The sequence below is a fragment of the Anser cygnoides genome, chromosome 15 (assembly GCF_040182565.1).
Source record: "Anser cygnoides isolate HZ-2024a breed goose chromosome 15, Taihu_goose_T2T_genome, whole genome shotgun sequence".
Lineage (NCBI taxonomy): Eukaryota > Metazoa > Chordata > Aves > Anseriformes > Anatidae > Anser > Anser cygnoides.
This window is the reverse complement of record NC_089887.1, coordinates 13,312,405-13,327,694: the sequence shown is the minus strand read 5'-3', so window position 1 is coordinate 13,327,694 and position 15,290 is coordinate 13,312,405. Positions and strand designations below refer to the sequence as shown.

The 15,290-nt window shown below is 63.5% G+C and overlaps 1 protein-coding gene across 9 annotated transcripts in view; it reads left to right on the top strand.

Annotated features, from left to right (window-relative positions):
- The window catches only part of CAPN15 (calpain 15), a 52,556-nt gene extending 43,609 nt beyond the window's left edge, over positions 1-8,947 (top strand). For 8 of the 9 annotated variants that reach the window (XM_066977454.1, XM_066977453.1, XM_066977458.1 and 5 more), the window contains 10 exons: positions 1,324-1,532; positions 1,744-1,927; positions 4,561-4,784; positions 5,946-6,071; positions 6,179-6,331; positions 6,709-6,870; positions 7,179-7,408; positions 7,617-7,777; positions 7,988-8,166; positions 8,339-8,947. In XM_066977454.1, coding sequence (XP_066833555.1) covers positions 1,324-1,532; positions 1,744-1,927; positions 4,561-4,784; positions 5,946-6,071; positions 6,179-6,331; positions 6,709-6,870; positions 7,179-7,408; positions 7,617-7,777; positions 7,988-8,166; positions 8,339-8,516 — 1,806 coding nt within the window. In that variant the 3' untranslated portion in view covers positions 8,517-8,947. Of the gene's footprint in view, positions 1-1,323; positions 1,533-1,743; positions 1,928-4,560; positions 4,785-5,945; positions 6,072-6,178; positions 6,332-6,708; positions 6,871-7,178; positions 7,409-7,616; positions 7,778-7,987; positions 8,174-8,338 lie in introns of all 9 variants that reach the window. The other variant, XM_066977455.1, reaches the window with a different exon arrangement.
- Positions 8,948-15,290: the final 6,343 nt, after the last annotated feature.

Below are 15,290 nucleotides of genomic sequence, written 5' to 3'. Positions count from 1 at the left end.
CCTTCTTGCTCATCCCCGTCTCGTGATTTTTCTCTCGTCCGATCCGACATCCTTCCCCTTTCTGCATACCAGCGCGTGGCAGCAGGAACGGCATGTTCTGCAGGGCCAGAAACACAGCCCAGGACTCTTGCCGTCCGTGCCTTCTCTGACGCTTCTGCCTGCAGAGCCGTCCTGTTCGCGGCTTTATCCCCTTGCAGGAGAAACAAGCAGGGCTCCTTGTCTGGCACCGCGTGTGAGCAGGCTCACTGCCACCCCGGGTGCCTGGCAAAGTGTCTGCTGAGTGTCCTGTCCAGCCGCTGCTCCCAGCTCTGGCGCAGAGGCAGGGCAGGGCGGCATTTGGAAGCGTGCACTCTGACATCCACAGGGCCCGCTGCACCCATGGGCGAGCGTGGGGCAGGCGCTCCCCTGGGGAAAGGCAGCAAAGCCTCGGGACGTGTCCTCTTTGGCCTGCATTCGGATTTGAGTGGTGACAGTTATTAGCTGAAAAACACTCTTCTGCAGAATAGGAGCCGGAAGCGCTAATTGAGGCGCTGTGTAGAAAGTGTTCGCATCAGTGAGCTGGGATTGCAGCAGAAGAGGGAGAGCGAATGCTGGCGTGGTGCGCACAAAAGCTCGTTTAAATGAGAGGGCTTTTGCTGAAAGAAGTTAATTTCGTGTAATTAACAGTAACAAAGAAATCCCAGGTCTTACTTCACCCTGTGTTAAACTGCCTGAAAAAGCCATCGTTCTCCCCTTGGGGAAGTTCGGTGCTCCCGTCCTATGTCCGTGGCTGATATTTGGGGATATTTATGGGGTTATTTGCTGTTTAGTCCACCCGACTTTATTCAGTGCTCGGTAGCGGGTGGAATCGGACTTGGGAGCAAGGGCTTCACAACTGCCAGGTTGGATTTGGGCTGAATCTGGTTGTGAAAGGCACTGCTGGCATGGTGCAGAGCTGTGCCACGGCGCGGGGCTGTGCCGGGGCTGTGCCAGCAGAGCCTGGGGCCGCCCCGGGGGTCTCGTCCCGTAGCACGGGCTCGGACCGAGGAGCGTTTGGTTGCCAGATGCTTCCTCAGAGGCTTGCTGCTCGTGTGCTTTGCCACTTGTAGAGGCGGCCAAGGTCCCGCATGGTCCAAGCTTTGGCACCAGCGTGAAGTGTGAGATGTTCCCTGCGCGGGGAGGTTCCTGGAGAACACAAAAAGGCAGATCGGAGATGCAGTCGGGAGCCCCGAGGGGCTGTACCGACTTGTGGCTTTCCAAGCCAGCCCCGTTCCCGGCGGCTCTGGGGAGCTGTGTGCCACACAGCTGCACACTGATGCCGTCCCTTGCCTTTTGCTCTCGCAGAACAAAGTCAATTTTGTAGATGACAGTTTCCACCCTGGGCCCAAGTCTGTGGGATTCCCGGAAGGTGACAGCGTGCAGCAGCGGGTGAAGCAGTGGCTGCGACCCCACGAAATCAACTGTAGCATCTTCAAAGACCGATTGTTGAAGTGGTCGGTGTTCCGGACGCCCAGGTCCTCAGATATCCTCCAGGGACTGCTGGGAAACTGCTGGTAAGGAGGCGAGAGCTGGGGTGCCACCCTCCTGCCCCTCTCCCCCGTCATCCAGACCCGGATCGTGCCCCCCAGCCTTACCCAACCCCATTGCTACGCCCCGGGCACGTGCCCACCCTCTGCCCGGCCCCTTCCCCCTGCGCTGGGTGGCCGGGCAGGGGCATCGCTGCCCACCCACACCCCGCTGAGCCCATCCGCGTCCCCCGGGCAGGTTCCTGAGCGCCCTGGCCGTGCTGGCCGAGCGGCCGGAGCTGGTGGAGAGGGTGATGATCACGCGGACGCTGTGCCCCGAGGGCGCCTACCAGGTGCGGCTGTGCAAGGACGGCACGTGGACCACGGTGCTGGTGGACGACATGCTGCCCTGCGACGAGTGCGGCTACCTCCTCTTCTCGCAGGTCAGCAGCCCCGGGGGGGACGCAGGGGGGTCGGGAGGGGGTGGGCAGAGCTCCAGGGGAAGGGGGGCTCGTCCCCAGCTAGCCCAGGAAAAGGCAGTGGGGTGGGAAGAGGCACAGCTGCGGTTCACGTGGGGCGCCTGCTGTTGTGGGCTGCATCGAGAAGGGCCGACGGGTGCGTTTTGCCGCACGCTGAGGCCAGCCGAGCTCTTTGAGGCCATCCCATAAACCTATTTCAGGCCCCTTTTGGCGTTTTCCGGGCTGCAGTGGAGAAGTTTCTTTTGCATTTTTTTTTTCCATCGCTTCTCTCTGCATTGCAGGCCAGCTCACTAGCGGGGGAAGACATCTTTATTCTGCACACAAAAGGGAACTATTTTACCTCTGTGGCTTTGCACTGAGAGGGGCTGAGCGAGAGCTGTTTCTCTCCTCTGCAGGAAGGTCTGGCAGCTCGGCTGTGCCGGGGAGGGGCCGCGGGGAGGGAGGGGACACACAACAAAGCAGCCTGTTTCGAGCCAGTGCCCGGTGGCTCTGAGCACACTCGGGTGGCATCTGCTAGGATTAAAGAAGCTCCCTGAGCCACTCCGGGACGTCACTGCGCATTCTGCCCTGCCTGCCAGGCCCAGGGGCGCTTGCTGGGATCATTTCCATGAAGGAGACTGAGAACGTCTTCATTGAAACTCAGACTGCACAAATCTGCCAAACAAACCGAAGGGCTGCCGTCGGGAGGAGAGACGGGGGCCAGGGACGACGGGCTTTGACTTTGTTCTGCAAATCCAGATCCTGTTTTAAAACACACGCAGCCCCGAGCCGAGCTGCAGAGGCAGAAGACAGGGAGCACAGGACTTTGGGGAGACGGGGCCTGGCAATGGGTACGTGGGGAACCTTGGTGCTGGTGCCGCTCGCAGAGCCCCTGCTCTGAGCGCGCCTCCCTGCAGTGTGCAAGTGGCCGAGCCTTGGGGCAGCAGCGTGGGGCAGCAGAGCCTCGGCTCAGTCCTGAGCCCTGCTTACCCCTGGCTCTGTCCACGCAGGGACAGACACGGGTCTGTGAGCAGACACGGGTACGGCGCGGCAGGTACGCTGCTAGAGGGGCTCTGGAGAGGGGAAGGAAACAGAGTCTGTGTCTGCAGTTTGCCTCGTGGTGGACAAGATGCAGTCAGACGCAGTTCTTTATTTTCAGTGTAGAATTTGCCTTTCTTGTCTTTTTTTTTTCTTTCCCGTCCACCTTCCCTCTCTTACCAATTTCAAGCTGCGGGTGTTTTTTTTTTGGAACTTGAAGGTTTTCACATGGGCTGGGCTGCCTCGCCTTTGTTTCCAGATGCATTGGAATCATCGTGAGATCTTTCTGTGGAGCGTTTAGGTATGAGAGCTGAACGTGGGGCTAAAAGAGGTAAAACAGAGTTATAAAAATGAAGGGAAATCAGGCTCTTATCAGAGCTCAGGGACTGCATCTCGGGCAGAAGTAAGCAACGTGAATTTTTGTTGAGTGGGGGATTCAAAAACAAACCCGAGAAAAGCACTTCCAAGCTTTTTTTATCCATCAGGAAGCTGCTTCACTGCCTTCCTTTCCTCTCCCAACTCTTGGCTGCCACCTGTGAGTCGCACGCGGTCACGCACGCACCGCTGCTTTTCCCCTGCTGCCCTCCGAGCGCAGGGATCATTTCCATCAGCAGCTGAGCTGGATTTGTTGGAGACATGGAGGCCACCAAATGTCCCCTTACCTTCCACGCTCGTACGTTTGCAGCTTCCACATCCCCTCCTCGCTCCCTCGTCCTCAGGAGGTGTCGCCTCCCAGGACAAGCGGTGAAGCGTCGCTGGTGACTGCGCCCCGCAGCACGCTGAGGACCCGCAGTGGTGGCTCGGACAGAGCTGGGAGGGCTGCGTGCTGAGCTGAGCCCGCGCCACGGGGCTGGTGGAGGCTCCGCAGACCTCTGGGTGCAGAAATGCAGCTCCTGCACTTCGTCCGCCCTCAGTTCGGCAATGCCAAGATCAATAGCCTGGCACTGGAGCAAAGGGACTGCAGGGAGAGTTTCCCCCTGTAAAAACACATCTTGTTGCTCTCCCTGGGATGGAACTGGGGGAGTTTTCATGTCTGCCTAGGAGGTTTTGGAGCTCACCCTTGAAGCAGCCTGCTAGTTCCATGCGTGAAATGGGAATCCCACAGCCGCGTGTGCTCTAGGCAGCCTCTTCTGCCAAAGGGGTGGTGGTTTTTACGCGCAGCGATGTGCGTGTGAGAGCTGGCGGTTCCACGTGTGCTCAGTACCCATTACTGAACTTTTTAAAATCCGGATCGATGGGAAGGAAAGGACCTGGTAGTACCAGGTAGGAACCCGCCTCTGCCAGCCCGGGTGCCCTAAGGTGCGGCTGCGTCGGCATCCAGGCACTTCCTTTACACATCAGCTCCAGGAGGTTTTCCCAAGTGAGAATTAAACCACTTGGACCAGATGCTGAACGGGCAGTGCAGGGGTCACCCGCAGCCTCGAGGGAACGAGCTCCTGGTGGCTTGGCCTTGCCGCTCCTGTCCCTCCATCTCCCGGGGGCCGGAGGGGTGGGCGAGCAGGGCTTTGCCGGCGTGCTCCCCTTGCCTTTCCGCCTTCTGCCCAGGGTGGTTCCTGACGTGTTCCCGTCTCTTTCCCCAGGCCCAGAGGAAGCAGCTGTGGGTCGCCCTCATTGAGAAGGCGCTGGCCAAGCTTCATGGTTCGTACTTTGCCCTCCAGGCGGGGCGTGCTATTGAAGGCCTGGCTACACTAACGGGTGCCCCCTGCGAGAGCCTGATGCTGCAGGTCAGCTCCACTAACCCCCGCGAGGAGCCCATTGACACTGACCTCATCTGGGCCAAAATGCTGAGTTCTAAGGAGGCTGGGTAAGACGAGGCAGGAGGGCGCCGTGGCAGGAGCAGGGATGCTCAGAGAGGGGGGCGAGGGGGGCCGCGCTCATCTGCAGAGGCTCGGAGGAAAGGGGCTGGTGCGTTAACCGGGGGGGGGTCCATCGCACCTGGCGTTTGAAGCATTGACAGAGCCCCCCTCCGAGCTCTGTGAAGTGGGGTCTCCTTTGTTTAATTTTGATACGTAAGTAAACCCCTGGTGAACTTCCCTGTGCTCGCTTACTGCTATCTCACGGAAGTTTGGAAGTGGCTGGCATCGAGCCCGCTTGCTTTGCTTCGAGTCCTGTGGATTGTGAAGTCCTGGACCCTGCACGGCTCCCACCCATACCTGGCATCTTTGCAGGCCGTACCTGGGCATTTGTTCGGGCTGTTGGAGACAAAGCAAAAGCAAAATCCTCCTGCTCATCGCCCCAGCAGGAAGAGCGGGAAGGCGGTTAGGTTCCTGGGCTCTGCACCGGGGAAGTCACTGTGGTTTTTGGGGGGATGGCCGAAGGCAGGGTTGCTGCTGTCAGTGTGCAGCGTGGGGTTACAGCTGCGACTGTGCCACGGGGGAGGCTGATGCGTCCCGGCACGTGGTGTCCCCCTGAGCCTGGCCAGTACAAACCTCCCACCCCAAACGGCCTGTCCTCACCGCTGCGGAACGGGCCCACCGTGTGCAGCACGGCAGCTGTACCGTTTGCCTCCCCGCGTGCCTGAGCCCTGCCAGCCAGCAGCAACACCCTTGGCAGGACCCCAGGGCCTGGCACAAAATGGGTAAGGTTTGGGCAAAGATCCGCTGTGCACGGACGGGGCTCCCAGCCCTGCAGGTGGGAAGGGATGGGGGGATTCAGCATGGTGAGGGCAGCCCTGCACTGTCTGTCCGGTGTTATTCGGGAGCCAGCCAAGTGCCCTGCTGCTCAGAGAAGCTCTCCGTGGAGCCTGGGCTCAGCAGAAACCCAAGGGGATGGAGGAAGCTCGCTGCTGCCCAGGCTGAGCTACGGCCAGCAGGGTCGGGGCCCTGCTGCAGAGGGGTTTGCGGTGTGGTTGCAGAGGGAATACACAGGAGCCCGCTGCGGGGAGCCTGTCCCGTGCCTCGGGCGGTGGGGACGAGCTCCCCCCGTGCCTTGCAGGACACCGAGCGTTTTGCTGTCCCCTGTGCAGGTTCCTCATGGGCGCGTCCTGCGGCGGGGGCAACATGAAAGTGGACGACGTGGCCTATGAGAGCATGGGTCTCCGTCCACGGCACGCCTACTCCATCCTGGACCTGCGGGACGTCCAAGGCTTCAGGTGAGCGCAGGGTGGAGGCTGGCAGTGCAGCAGATGTCCCGCCAGCAGGCTGAGAAGAAAGCCTCCTTACTCCTGGGCCTCTGACGCTGTTGTTCCCCGTCCCCCAGACTACTGCGGCTCCGAAACCCCTGGGGCCGCTTCTCCTGGAACGGCAGCTGGTCCGACGAGTGGCCCCACTGGCCTGCTCCCCTCCGTCATGACTTGATGCCCCATGACAACAGCGAGGGGGTCTTCTGGATGGAGTACAGCGATTTCATTAAGTACAGTAACACCCGGGAGGTGGAGGCTGTGGGGTGGGAGCAGGCAGCATGACCGGGGGGGCTGTGGGGTGAAACTGCCTCACGGGCTGCTTCGTTTAGGGTCAGGGGGACCCCTTTGCTCAGGGGATGCAAAGCCCCAAAAGCACAGGGTGGTGGGCATCAGTGGGTCCCTGGAGCTGTAACTCCCCTCCCAGTCCCTTTGCAGGAGGGATGAGAAGGCAAATGGGACGTGGGGACAAGGTGGGGCAGGCAGGGCCGGGCATCCCCGGGGGGAGGCGGGTGACGTTCCGGTGCCCGCGGCTCCTGGCTGCGTGAGCTGCAGCCTGCTGGGGCACGAGGCAGAGGACCCACTGGTGCTGAGCCCAGCTTCCCCACAGGTATTTTGACTCCGTGGATATCTGCAAGCTCCATTCAGACTGGCACGAGGTGCGTGTGCAGGGCATGTTCCCCAACAAGGCCAACGGGCCGGTGACGGTGACATCGCTGACGGTGTTGGAGCGTGCCACCCTGGAGTTTGCCCTCTTCCAGGAGGGCAGCAGGTGAGCAAGGCAACATGAGGGCTGCAGGCAGCAACCCAGCCCCGGGAGGAACGCCCGAGGTTGTCCCCATCACACCTCTTCACCCCGTGCCATCCCGTAGGGTTGCAGAACTCGGCGATGAGCCTCCGCTGGCATTTCTCTGATCCTCGTGGCTTACGTTTCAGCCAAAACCCAAACCCAGGCAGCAGTTCTTGGGGCAGCCCCCGGGGCAGGGGGAGGACTCTGGGTCTGCCATTCTGTCCGTGGCCCCCCACGCTCTGCGGGGCAGCACCCGGCTGATGTGTACCTTTCTCCCCCTTGTGGCGCAGGCGGTCGGACACGGTGGACAGCCACTTGCTGGATCTGTGCATCATGGTTTTCCGGGCCACCTTCACCAGTGGCAACAAGCTGAGCCTGGGCCGGCTGATGGCTCACAGCAAACGGGCCGTCAAGAAGTTCGTCAACTGCGACGTCATGCTGGAGCCGGGCGAGTACGCCGTCGTGTGCTGTGCCTTCAACCACTGGAGCACTGTGCTGGCCGGCCCCGCCGCCGCCCAGGGTAAGGAGCTGGGTACCCTTCCCGCGGGGGTGCTGGGGGAGGCGCTGGGGGGGCAGAGGTGATAAAGCCCTCGACCTTCACCATGGGAAGATCCTGCTGGGGGTGGAGGTTGCCCACGTGCGCAGCAACCCAGTAAGTCCCCGCTCCCGAGGGCTGGGTGCTTGGGGATGGTCTCAGTGATCTCCTCTGCGCGTTGTCCTCTCCACAGCGTCCAGTCCCACCAGCAGCCGGCCGGCCACCGATTACTCCAGCTATATCCTGGCCATCTACAGCTCGCGCCAGGTGATGGTGGAGCAGATGGAGGCGCAGCCCACCACGCTGGCAGATGCCATCATCCTGCTGACCGAGAACAAGGGCGAGCGCCACGAGGTGAGTGCAGTGGCATAGGGCAGGGGCTGACCTGCCCGTGCCTGCGGCAGGGAAGGGGACAATGGTGCCAGAGCGAGCCTGGACCCTGCCTCTGCCACGTCCTCAGTGGGCAGGGCTCAGCTGGAGGGGGAAGATGCTGGCCCAGGGGTTAAGATTTAGAGACAGGGCTGCCCGGAGGATTCGTATTCCTGACCGTGCCGTTTGCCCCAGGGCCGCGAGGGGATGACGTGCTACTACTTGACGCATGGCTGGGCAGGGCTCATCGTGGTGGTGGAGAACCGGCACCCCAAATCCTACCTGCACGTCCAGTGCGACTGCACCGACAGCTTCAACGTCGTCTCTACACGTGGCAGCCTCAAAACGCAGGACAGCGTCCCTCCCCTGCACAGGTCCGGGGTAGGCAAGGGTGGGAGGAGAGGGTCAGCATGGGGCAGGTGCGTGATGGCACCGAGGGGTGCTGGTGGAGGGCCTGGGGCAAGGCAGGGCCCAGGGAGGGGGTGGGAGATGGGGGCAGAGGGTTTGCAGTGCGTGGCCAAACGCTGAGCCCGACTCTCTCTGTAGGCAGGTGCTGGTGATCCTCTCCCAGCTGGAGGGTAACGCCGGCTTCTCCATCACCCACCGCCTGGCGCACCGCAAAGCCACCCAGGCCTTCCTCAACGACTGGATGTCGACGAAAGGCACCCACAACCCGCTGCTCACACCCGAGGTCGCCGGGCTCCACGGGCCCCGGCCCCTATGACGAAACGCTGCCCCCTCCCTGCTCCTCTCCCCTGTGATTTTCACCCAGCCTCTGGCCTGGGGCTGCCCCCGAGCTGTCGGCGCTGAGCCGCGGGGCAGAGCCTGAGCATCACGCCGAGCACTTTGCCCTCTCAGGGCCAGGACCAGCTCTGCCGGCCGCCCCCACGGCACTTTACGAGGAGCAGCTGGGGGCACGGGGCCATCTCAGGATCCCACCTGCCCCATACCCCGCTGGGGCCGGTGCCCTCGGCCAGCCCTGGGCACGCAGCATGGCAGTGGGGGGCTGCAGGAGAGGGGGGGGCTGGAGGTTGCTGTCAATGCCCTTCCCAGGCACCACGCTCAGGACTCTGCCCCCTCCTGCGGTGCCAGGGCCCTGGCGCTGCAAAAAAACAACAACAACAACAAAAAAAGAATATACCTCTAATGTCTGTCCGTCTGTGTGACCCTCCGTCTGTCCCTGGGCCCTTCCCCCTGTCTTGTCCCCCCCGTTGTCTGCTGCCAGGACCGAGTGGGCACCGAGGTACCGCAGCTGGGCCGGGGATGGCGACCCCCACCCCGTGCCGGGGCTGGGAAGGGCACTGGGTTGTCGCAGAAAGCTGTTGCTGTCGGTCGGTTTTCACCACACCTCGGGACGAAATGAAGACATGCGCTTCCCCACCTCTGCTCCGGGGTCGCGAGCAGGGCTGGGGGCGATGCTCCGTCCCCCCCACCTCATCGCAGTGTTACTATGCAAAGGCGGCCGCTGGAAGCAGCGCCTGGAGAGAAGCCATGCGGCCCCAGCGGGGCTCGGCCCCCCCGCGCTGCCCTGGGGGGTCTCCCCCCACCACCCCCTGCCCTGCGGAGGTGCGGGGCGAGGGGCAGCAGCGGTGCCACGGGGCAGCGGGGACAGAGCCGGGGTCCGGAGAGCAGCACCCAGGGGGTGGCTCTGCCCCGTGGCCCTGCCCCAGGGAGACGGGGAGTGATTGTGGGGGGGAGGAAGCAGTGGGCCCCATCCTTCGGAGGGGTGGCAGGCGGCACAAGGCGAAGGTCTGTGAGACCCTTGGGTGCTGCTGCGTCCCTGCAGGGGCTTCGTGGCGAGGCTGACCTCGTGTCCGTCGGGCTTGGCATGGGTGTGTGTCTGTGTGTTCGTCTGCTGGGGTCCACCAGTGCTGCCCCCCCGCCCCAGGCCCCACTGGGGGGCACCGTGCTGGGGGGCAGCCTGTGACGGCAGGGGCTGTGTGGGGCTGTCCGGCCTGGCCGTCTGTCCCCTCCCAGCCCTGAGGGGCTGGGGAACGCTGAGCCAAGCTGTGGCTGTGGTTATTTTTGTTCATTGCTCTGTTTTCTCTCTTCCCCGCTCCTTCCTCCTCGGGATGATTTGTCCTTCACTTTTTCTCTCTGTCTTTGTGAGCTGTGAATATTTTTAACCCTGTAAATACTGTCCAGCTCTTAAGAAACATAGGATATTTTATCAATTGTAAATCAGATCAGTACTCCCTGTACGATATGAATTATCCATGGGTGGTTTTCAAACTCAGGTTCTGACGGACCAAATAAAGTTTTGTTTTTTACTGAAGCTGCCTGGTTCTCTGGGGCCGCCGGGGCGGTGCCGGCCGCCCCCCGGGGGTGAGATTTTGGGGGCCGAGCGAGCCTGGAAGCCGCTTTCGGGGTTGGTGCCGGGGGAATCGCGGCCTCCGCGGGGTCGGGGGGAGCGAAGCCGGGGCAGGCAGCGGCCGGGAGGGGGCAGCCGCCGCCCGCGGAGGCTCCGCTCGGGCCTGGGGCCGAGGAGCGGGCGCCGCGCCCCGGCCCTGCCGCCTCCGCCCGGCTCCTCGGAGCCCACCGAGCCGCTGCCCGGAGGCCGCCGGGTCCTGCCCCCGACCCCCGGCCCCTCTCAGGGCCCCGGCCCGGAGCCGGCTCCCCGCGGTGCCAGGCCCGCGCCCGGTGCCCGCCCGGTGCCTGCCCGGGGCCGGGCTCCCCGGGCTGCCCCTCGCCGCCTCCCGGCTGCCGGGGCCCGGGGCCGAGGCAGGCGGCGGCCGCGGCGTTCCGGCTGAGCGGAGGCGGCCGGCTGCGCGCCAGGCCCCTCTCGCCTGGGGTGGGCACCTTGAGAGACCAGTAGGGAGAGACAGAAGGAGAGGCTTTCTGCCTTTCTCTGAGCGACTCGTAATAGATTTTTCCGGGCGAAACATCTTTGCATTCAGGAGGCCCTGTCACAAGCCATCAGCCTCAGCCGGGGAGAAACAGATGGAGAGTTAATTTTGGTGGGGAGGGCACTGCCTCTCTGCCTTGCTCCGCTCTCAGTCTGTTCAGGGAAGGGAAACGTGACGGCAGAGGCAGGGTTTAACCCTCGCGTCCCTCACAGCCCTCGTGGCCTTCCCCAGCCCCATCCCGCTGAGCCCCCGTGAGCTCGGGACAAATCCTGCCCTTCGCCACGGTCCTGCCCGGGAGATGGGGGCACCTGCACAGAGGGGACAGCCCCAGGGCTGGGCGGTGGCACGTGGTGGCCCAGGAGCCTTGTCCCTGCCAGGGGCTGGGTGGCTCCCCCTGCCCCAGTAACAGCCTCCGGCATCAAGCTGCAGCGATACCGAAACAGCCGGGGCGTGGGGATGTGGTGCGGGCATGGGCAGGGACACAGTATGGGCATGTGTGGTACGGGCATGGGTATGGATGTGGCAAATGGTGTGGGTACGGATGTGGTATGGGTATGGGTATGGGCGTGGATGTGGCACTTCTTCCAGGAGCAGGTGACAACTGTGACGTTACCAGAGGTCCCCAGCCACCAGGACACACGCAGAGTGGCCGAGAGGTGTGGGATGGAGGCCAACAGCTGTGGCAGGGTGGGAGGCGCCACTTGCAGTAGTTAAGAGACAGAATTAACCGTTTTATAATTGAGTGCCAAAAAGATATCATTATTACATATCAAGATATCAATTATTGCGTATAACTGCATGTGAAAAAGATACCATTATATTTGAATTACTGTTTTTGTAGCGGCGTGTTGCTTAATCAACAAGCACGGTCATGCCTTAAATCAGCCGTGTCTTCAGCCTGAGGTCCGAGGGGGAGATGGGCACTGGGCAGGGAGAGCGGGCTGCTGAGAAGGGAAGGGCGGGCAGAAGGACAGGCAGCAGGAGGGGAGAGGAAGAGCGGCGTCGGAGCCACCGGTGTGTTGGAGCGCATGCGTGACGATGCAGGCAGCAAGCAGAAGGGGCTGTCCCACGGGGCTGTGCCGTGGCATGGCTGTGGGGCCCTGACCGAGGGGCCGGGGCTACGAAGCGTTGAGTGACGGGGACACCGGGTCGTGCTTAGTGGGACAGAGAGCACCAGGGAAGCTGCAAAGGGCGCACTGTCCCCCCCCATGCTGCCGACCACCAGTGCTACCCATCGCCCTGATGGCAGCCCCGTCCTCTCCAAGCTCACGGCAGCCCCAGGCCTTGCGCTGCTCTGGCATTTGCCATCCCATCGGTGCAGTCACCCTCGGCAAGGGCGGCCGAGCCCATCCTCCCTCCACCTGCCGAGCCTGGGGGGGTCTTCCAGGTGGAAGCAAGGGTCCTTCTGCATCCCCACGTGCACCAGCGAGGTCCTGGCCGCTTGTCAGGACCTGGCACCGCCACCACTGCGACTCCCGCGGCCATGCCGGGGCTCGCAGGGTCTGTGCGGGGAGGGGGCACACCGGGGAACGTGGGCTCGAGCGCTCTCCGTGATTCACTCTGACTATAATGGGAGCTGCTGGTGAATATTTTATGGCTCCCACAGGGCAGATAGAACATATTGTGCATTTTACGCCACAAATCTCCGCCTGGAGACAAGAGGGAGGCTTAAAAAGAACATCACCAGCGCTGCACTGGGATGGAGGGGGCAGAGCGGCAGCGGCTGTGTGGGAGCAGGGCTTGTGCCGCTGCAAGGGCATCGCTGGGCATCCGCTTGGGGCCCGCAGCTGCCCGTCCCCATGCTGGGCAAGGCAGGCACTCTGCCGCCGCAGGATCGCGTTGCTGCTGATGCGCTCTGCGGTCGCTGCGGCTCTGCCTGCCCCAGGCTGGCCGGGCTGCTCTGCGGCTCTGCGGCGCAGGCAAAGTGCTTTGCCCGCGGCTGCATGCTGCAGGAGGGGCCGCTGCCCACGCTGCCTGCACCGCGGCCTGCCTTCCCCTTCGTCAATAATGCAGTCCCTGCCCCGGACCGCCCGCCGGCACTGCCCGCAATAATGGATCGGGGACGTGAGCAATCGCCCCAGCTCAGCCCAGCACCCCCAGCCCCCTCCTCATCCTCGGCTGAGGCCGATGCTCTGCCGAGAGCATCACTCCGGGCTCTGAGCCACCACGGCGGGGTTTGGAGGGAGTGGGTGCTGCTGGGACCACAGCTCTGGTCTGGTCCAAGCAGCAAGCACCGCACGTCTGAACTAATAGGGTCAGGGACTGGGGGCGGCATGGGAACCAGGTCTTCTGAGTGCCGGTAGCAGGGTACCAGGAGAAATCCCACATCTTTGCTTCCCCTGAAGTCCCCAGGTGGGCAGCAAACTCCTCCCAAATTAAATATGAAGCCTGCTGCAGGGCAGCTCAGCCCCAGCGCTGGAGCTGGGAGGTGGGTTTGGGGGCTGAGCCCCAGCAGGGCTGGCGGGAGGGGATGGGGACGCGTGGCCCTGCTGGCACCGGCACCGCAGGGGCTCCGTGCTCCAGGCCAGCCACTCAGGCCAGCGCTCCCACCCTCGCTGCCTGCAGCCACATATTTGTGGGGGTGAGCACTGTGCCGGGCACCCAGCCCTGCTGCCCTCGAGCCCACGGGCTGTCCAGCAGGCAGGAGCCATTAGAGACATCACTGGCAGCTGCCCGCACCGATGAGGTCTCAGCAGGATGCAGGAGGCATCTCGGAGCACGGCAGCAGGGAGGAAGAGGATTATGAGGACCTGCAGGTGCTGAAAACCCCTGCAACCCCTGGCTCCCCGTGCAGCCGTAATCCAGCACGGTGAGGACCCAATGCTGGGGGCAGTCGGACCCTCAGATGGGAGGACCTGGGTGCTCTGGAGCCCGGCTTTGCCTGCCCTGGGCACCCCCAACTGCCCTGGGGGTAGCCCCCAGCCCCGCATCACAGCCTGTGCCCTGTCCCCAGCCCTGCCTTGTCCCCATCACCGATGGCAGCGTGAAGCCCGCCAGCATCTCCCTCTGGCCCCTGCTACAGCAGAGCAGCACCCTGAGCGGGCTGGCGGTGGCACAAGGCTGGGTGGCTTCACGGCACGGCCACAGTGGTATCCTGGGGGCTGTGCTCTCCCTGTCATCATCCCAGTTGGGTTTCGGGACCACGAGCAATGCCCAGGCAAGCACAGCAGCATGGCCAGGCCGGGGGAAGTTTGCCAGGTTGGGAAGGAAAAGCCCCAGCCCGGCGGGGCGGCCGGGCAGCTCCTCACCACCTCCTGCCCCGCTCGGCGTGGGGACGCGCTGGGACGGGGCTGGCTGGCACAGCTGCGGCTGCGGCCGCCGCATCGCCGGGGCTGTCACGGGCTGGGCTATCGAATCTGAAAGCAATTAAAGCCATCATCAGTGCTAGCTCGGGGCTGGCTCCAGGCTGCAGGGAAGCTGCCACAACAGATCATGCGCTCGATGCTGCTGGCCCGAGGACCCGGCTCAGCCCGCGCCTGCTCCCACCCGCACCCGCGCCGTGGGGCAGCACCCCGCGAAGCGCCAGCATCGGCCACCACGGTGAGCACCCAGCGGGCGTCTGGCCCCGGGATGGAGCTGCTCCGGTCCCCACCAGTGTCCCAACCCACTGGGGACACGGCACTGCCCTGCCCTCCCAACGCCGCCCAGCTCCTGCCACCAGCCCCAGCACGGGGGCTTCTCCGCCAGGTTCAGCCACGCTCTCGCTGCAGGGCTCGGTGTGCCGGGGGGGGGGGGGGGGGGGGGGGGCGGCAGCGGGGTGGGTGCCCCAGGGGTGCTGGGGGGGGGGGCTCATCTCCCCCCAGTCTCTCCCCAGGACCCCCAGCTGCTGGGGAACAACCCCCCAGATCGTGGGACAGGAGGGGAGGTGGGGGCAGCCCTGGGGAGCTGGGGGATGCTCCCAAAGGGCAGGGCTGGGACGGAGCCCCCCCAGCTGGTCCCTGGCACCCCCAGTGCAGGGGTGCGATGGGTTCCCCCCCACCCCCCCCCCCCCACCCCGCGCCGAACAGTTAAGCAGAAGTTTGCTGGTACGGAAGTTGAACATTGTCTTGAGGCACATTTTCTGTTTTTTCACTTGTGAAATATTTCTGTCAGAACCAGTTAATGTACAAATTAGCAGCGGTGGTCTCTCTTACGTCTTCTGACTCACTAATTTGACAGGGGGTGTTGCGGTGCCGAAGCTCGCTCTTGACAGGCAAATGGGAGGTCAGGGCTGGCGGCTGCCGGGAAGGGACCCGCGGGTCGGGGAGGCACCGAGCAGCCTCCCTGCTCCTCTCCTCGCGCCCCTGCCCACCGCCCCCTGCTATTCAGCCCCAGATGGAGGAGTTTTGTCCCCAGAAATAAAACATTTTTTTCCCCACAGAAGGCTCCTGCGCTAGGTGAGGGGCTGGGGAGGGAGCCCGGGGTGGGGGCTATGCCTTTGGGGTCCTGCAGGCAAAGGGGCTGCCTGCTCCCAGCTGCCTGCCATGCACAGAGCCAGCCCGAGGTGGGGACACGGGCACAGCCGCCTCCCTCGTCCCTCCTGGGCCAGGCTGCCCCTGGGCACCCGGCTCTGCGTTCACAGGATGACCCCCACGGCAGCCCCCTTGCTCCTCCTGCTTTTCGGGGAGAAATGAATTCATCTGGGCACACATCACCTCCGCGCAGAGTTACAG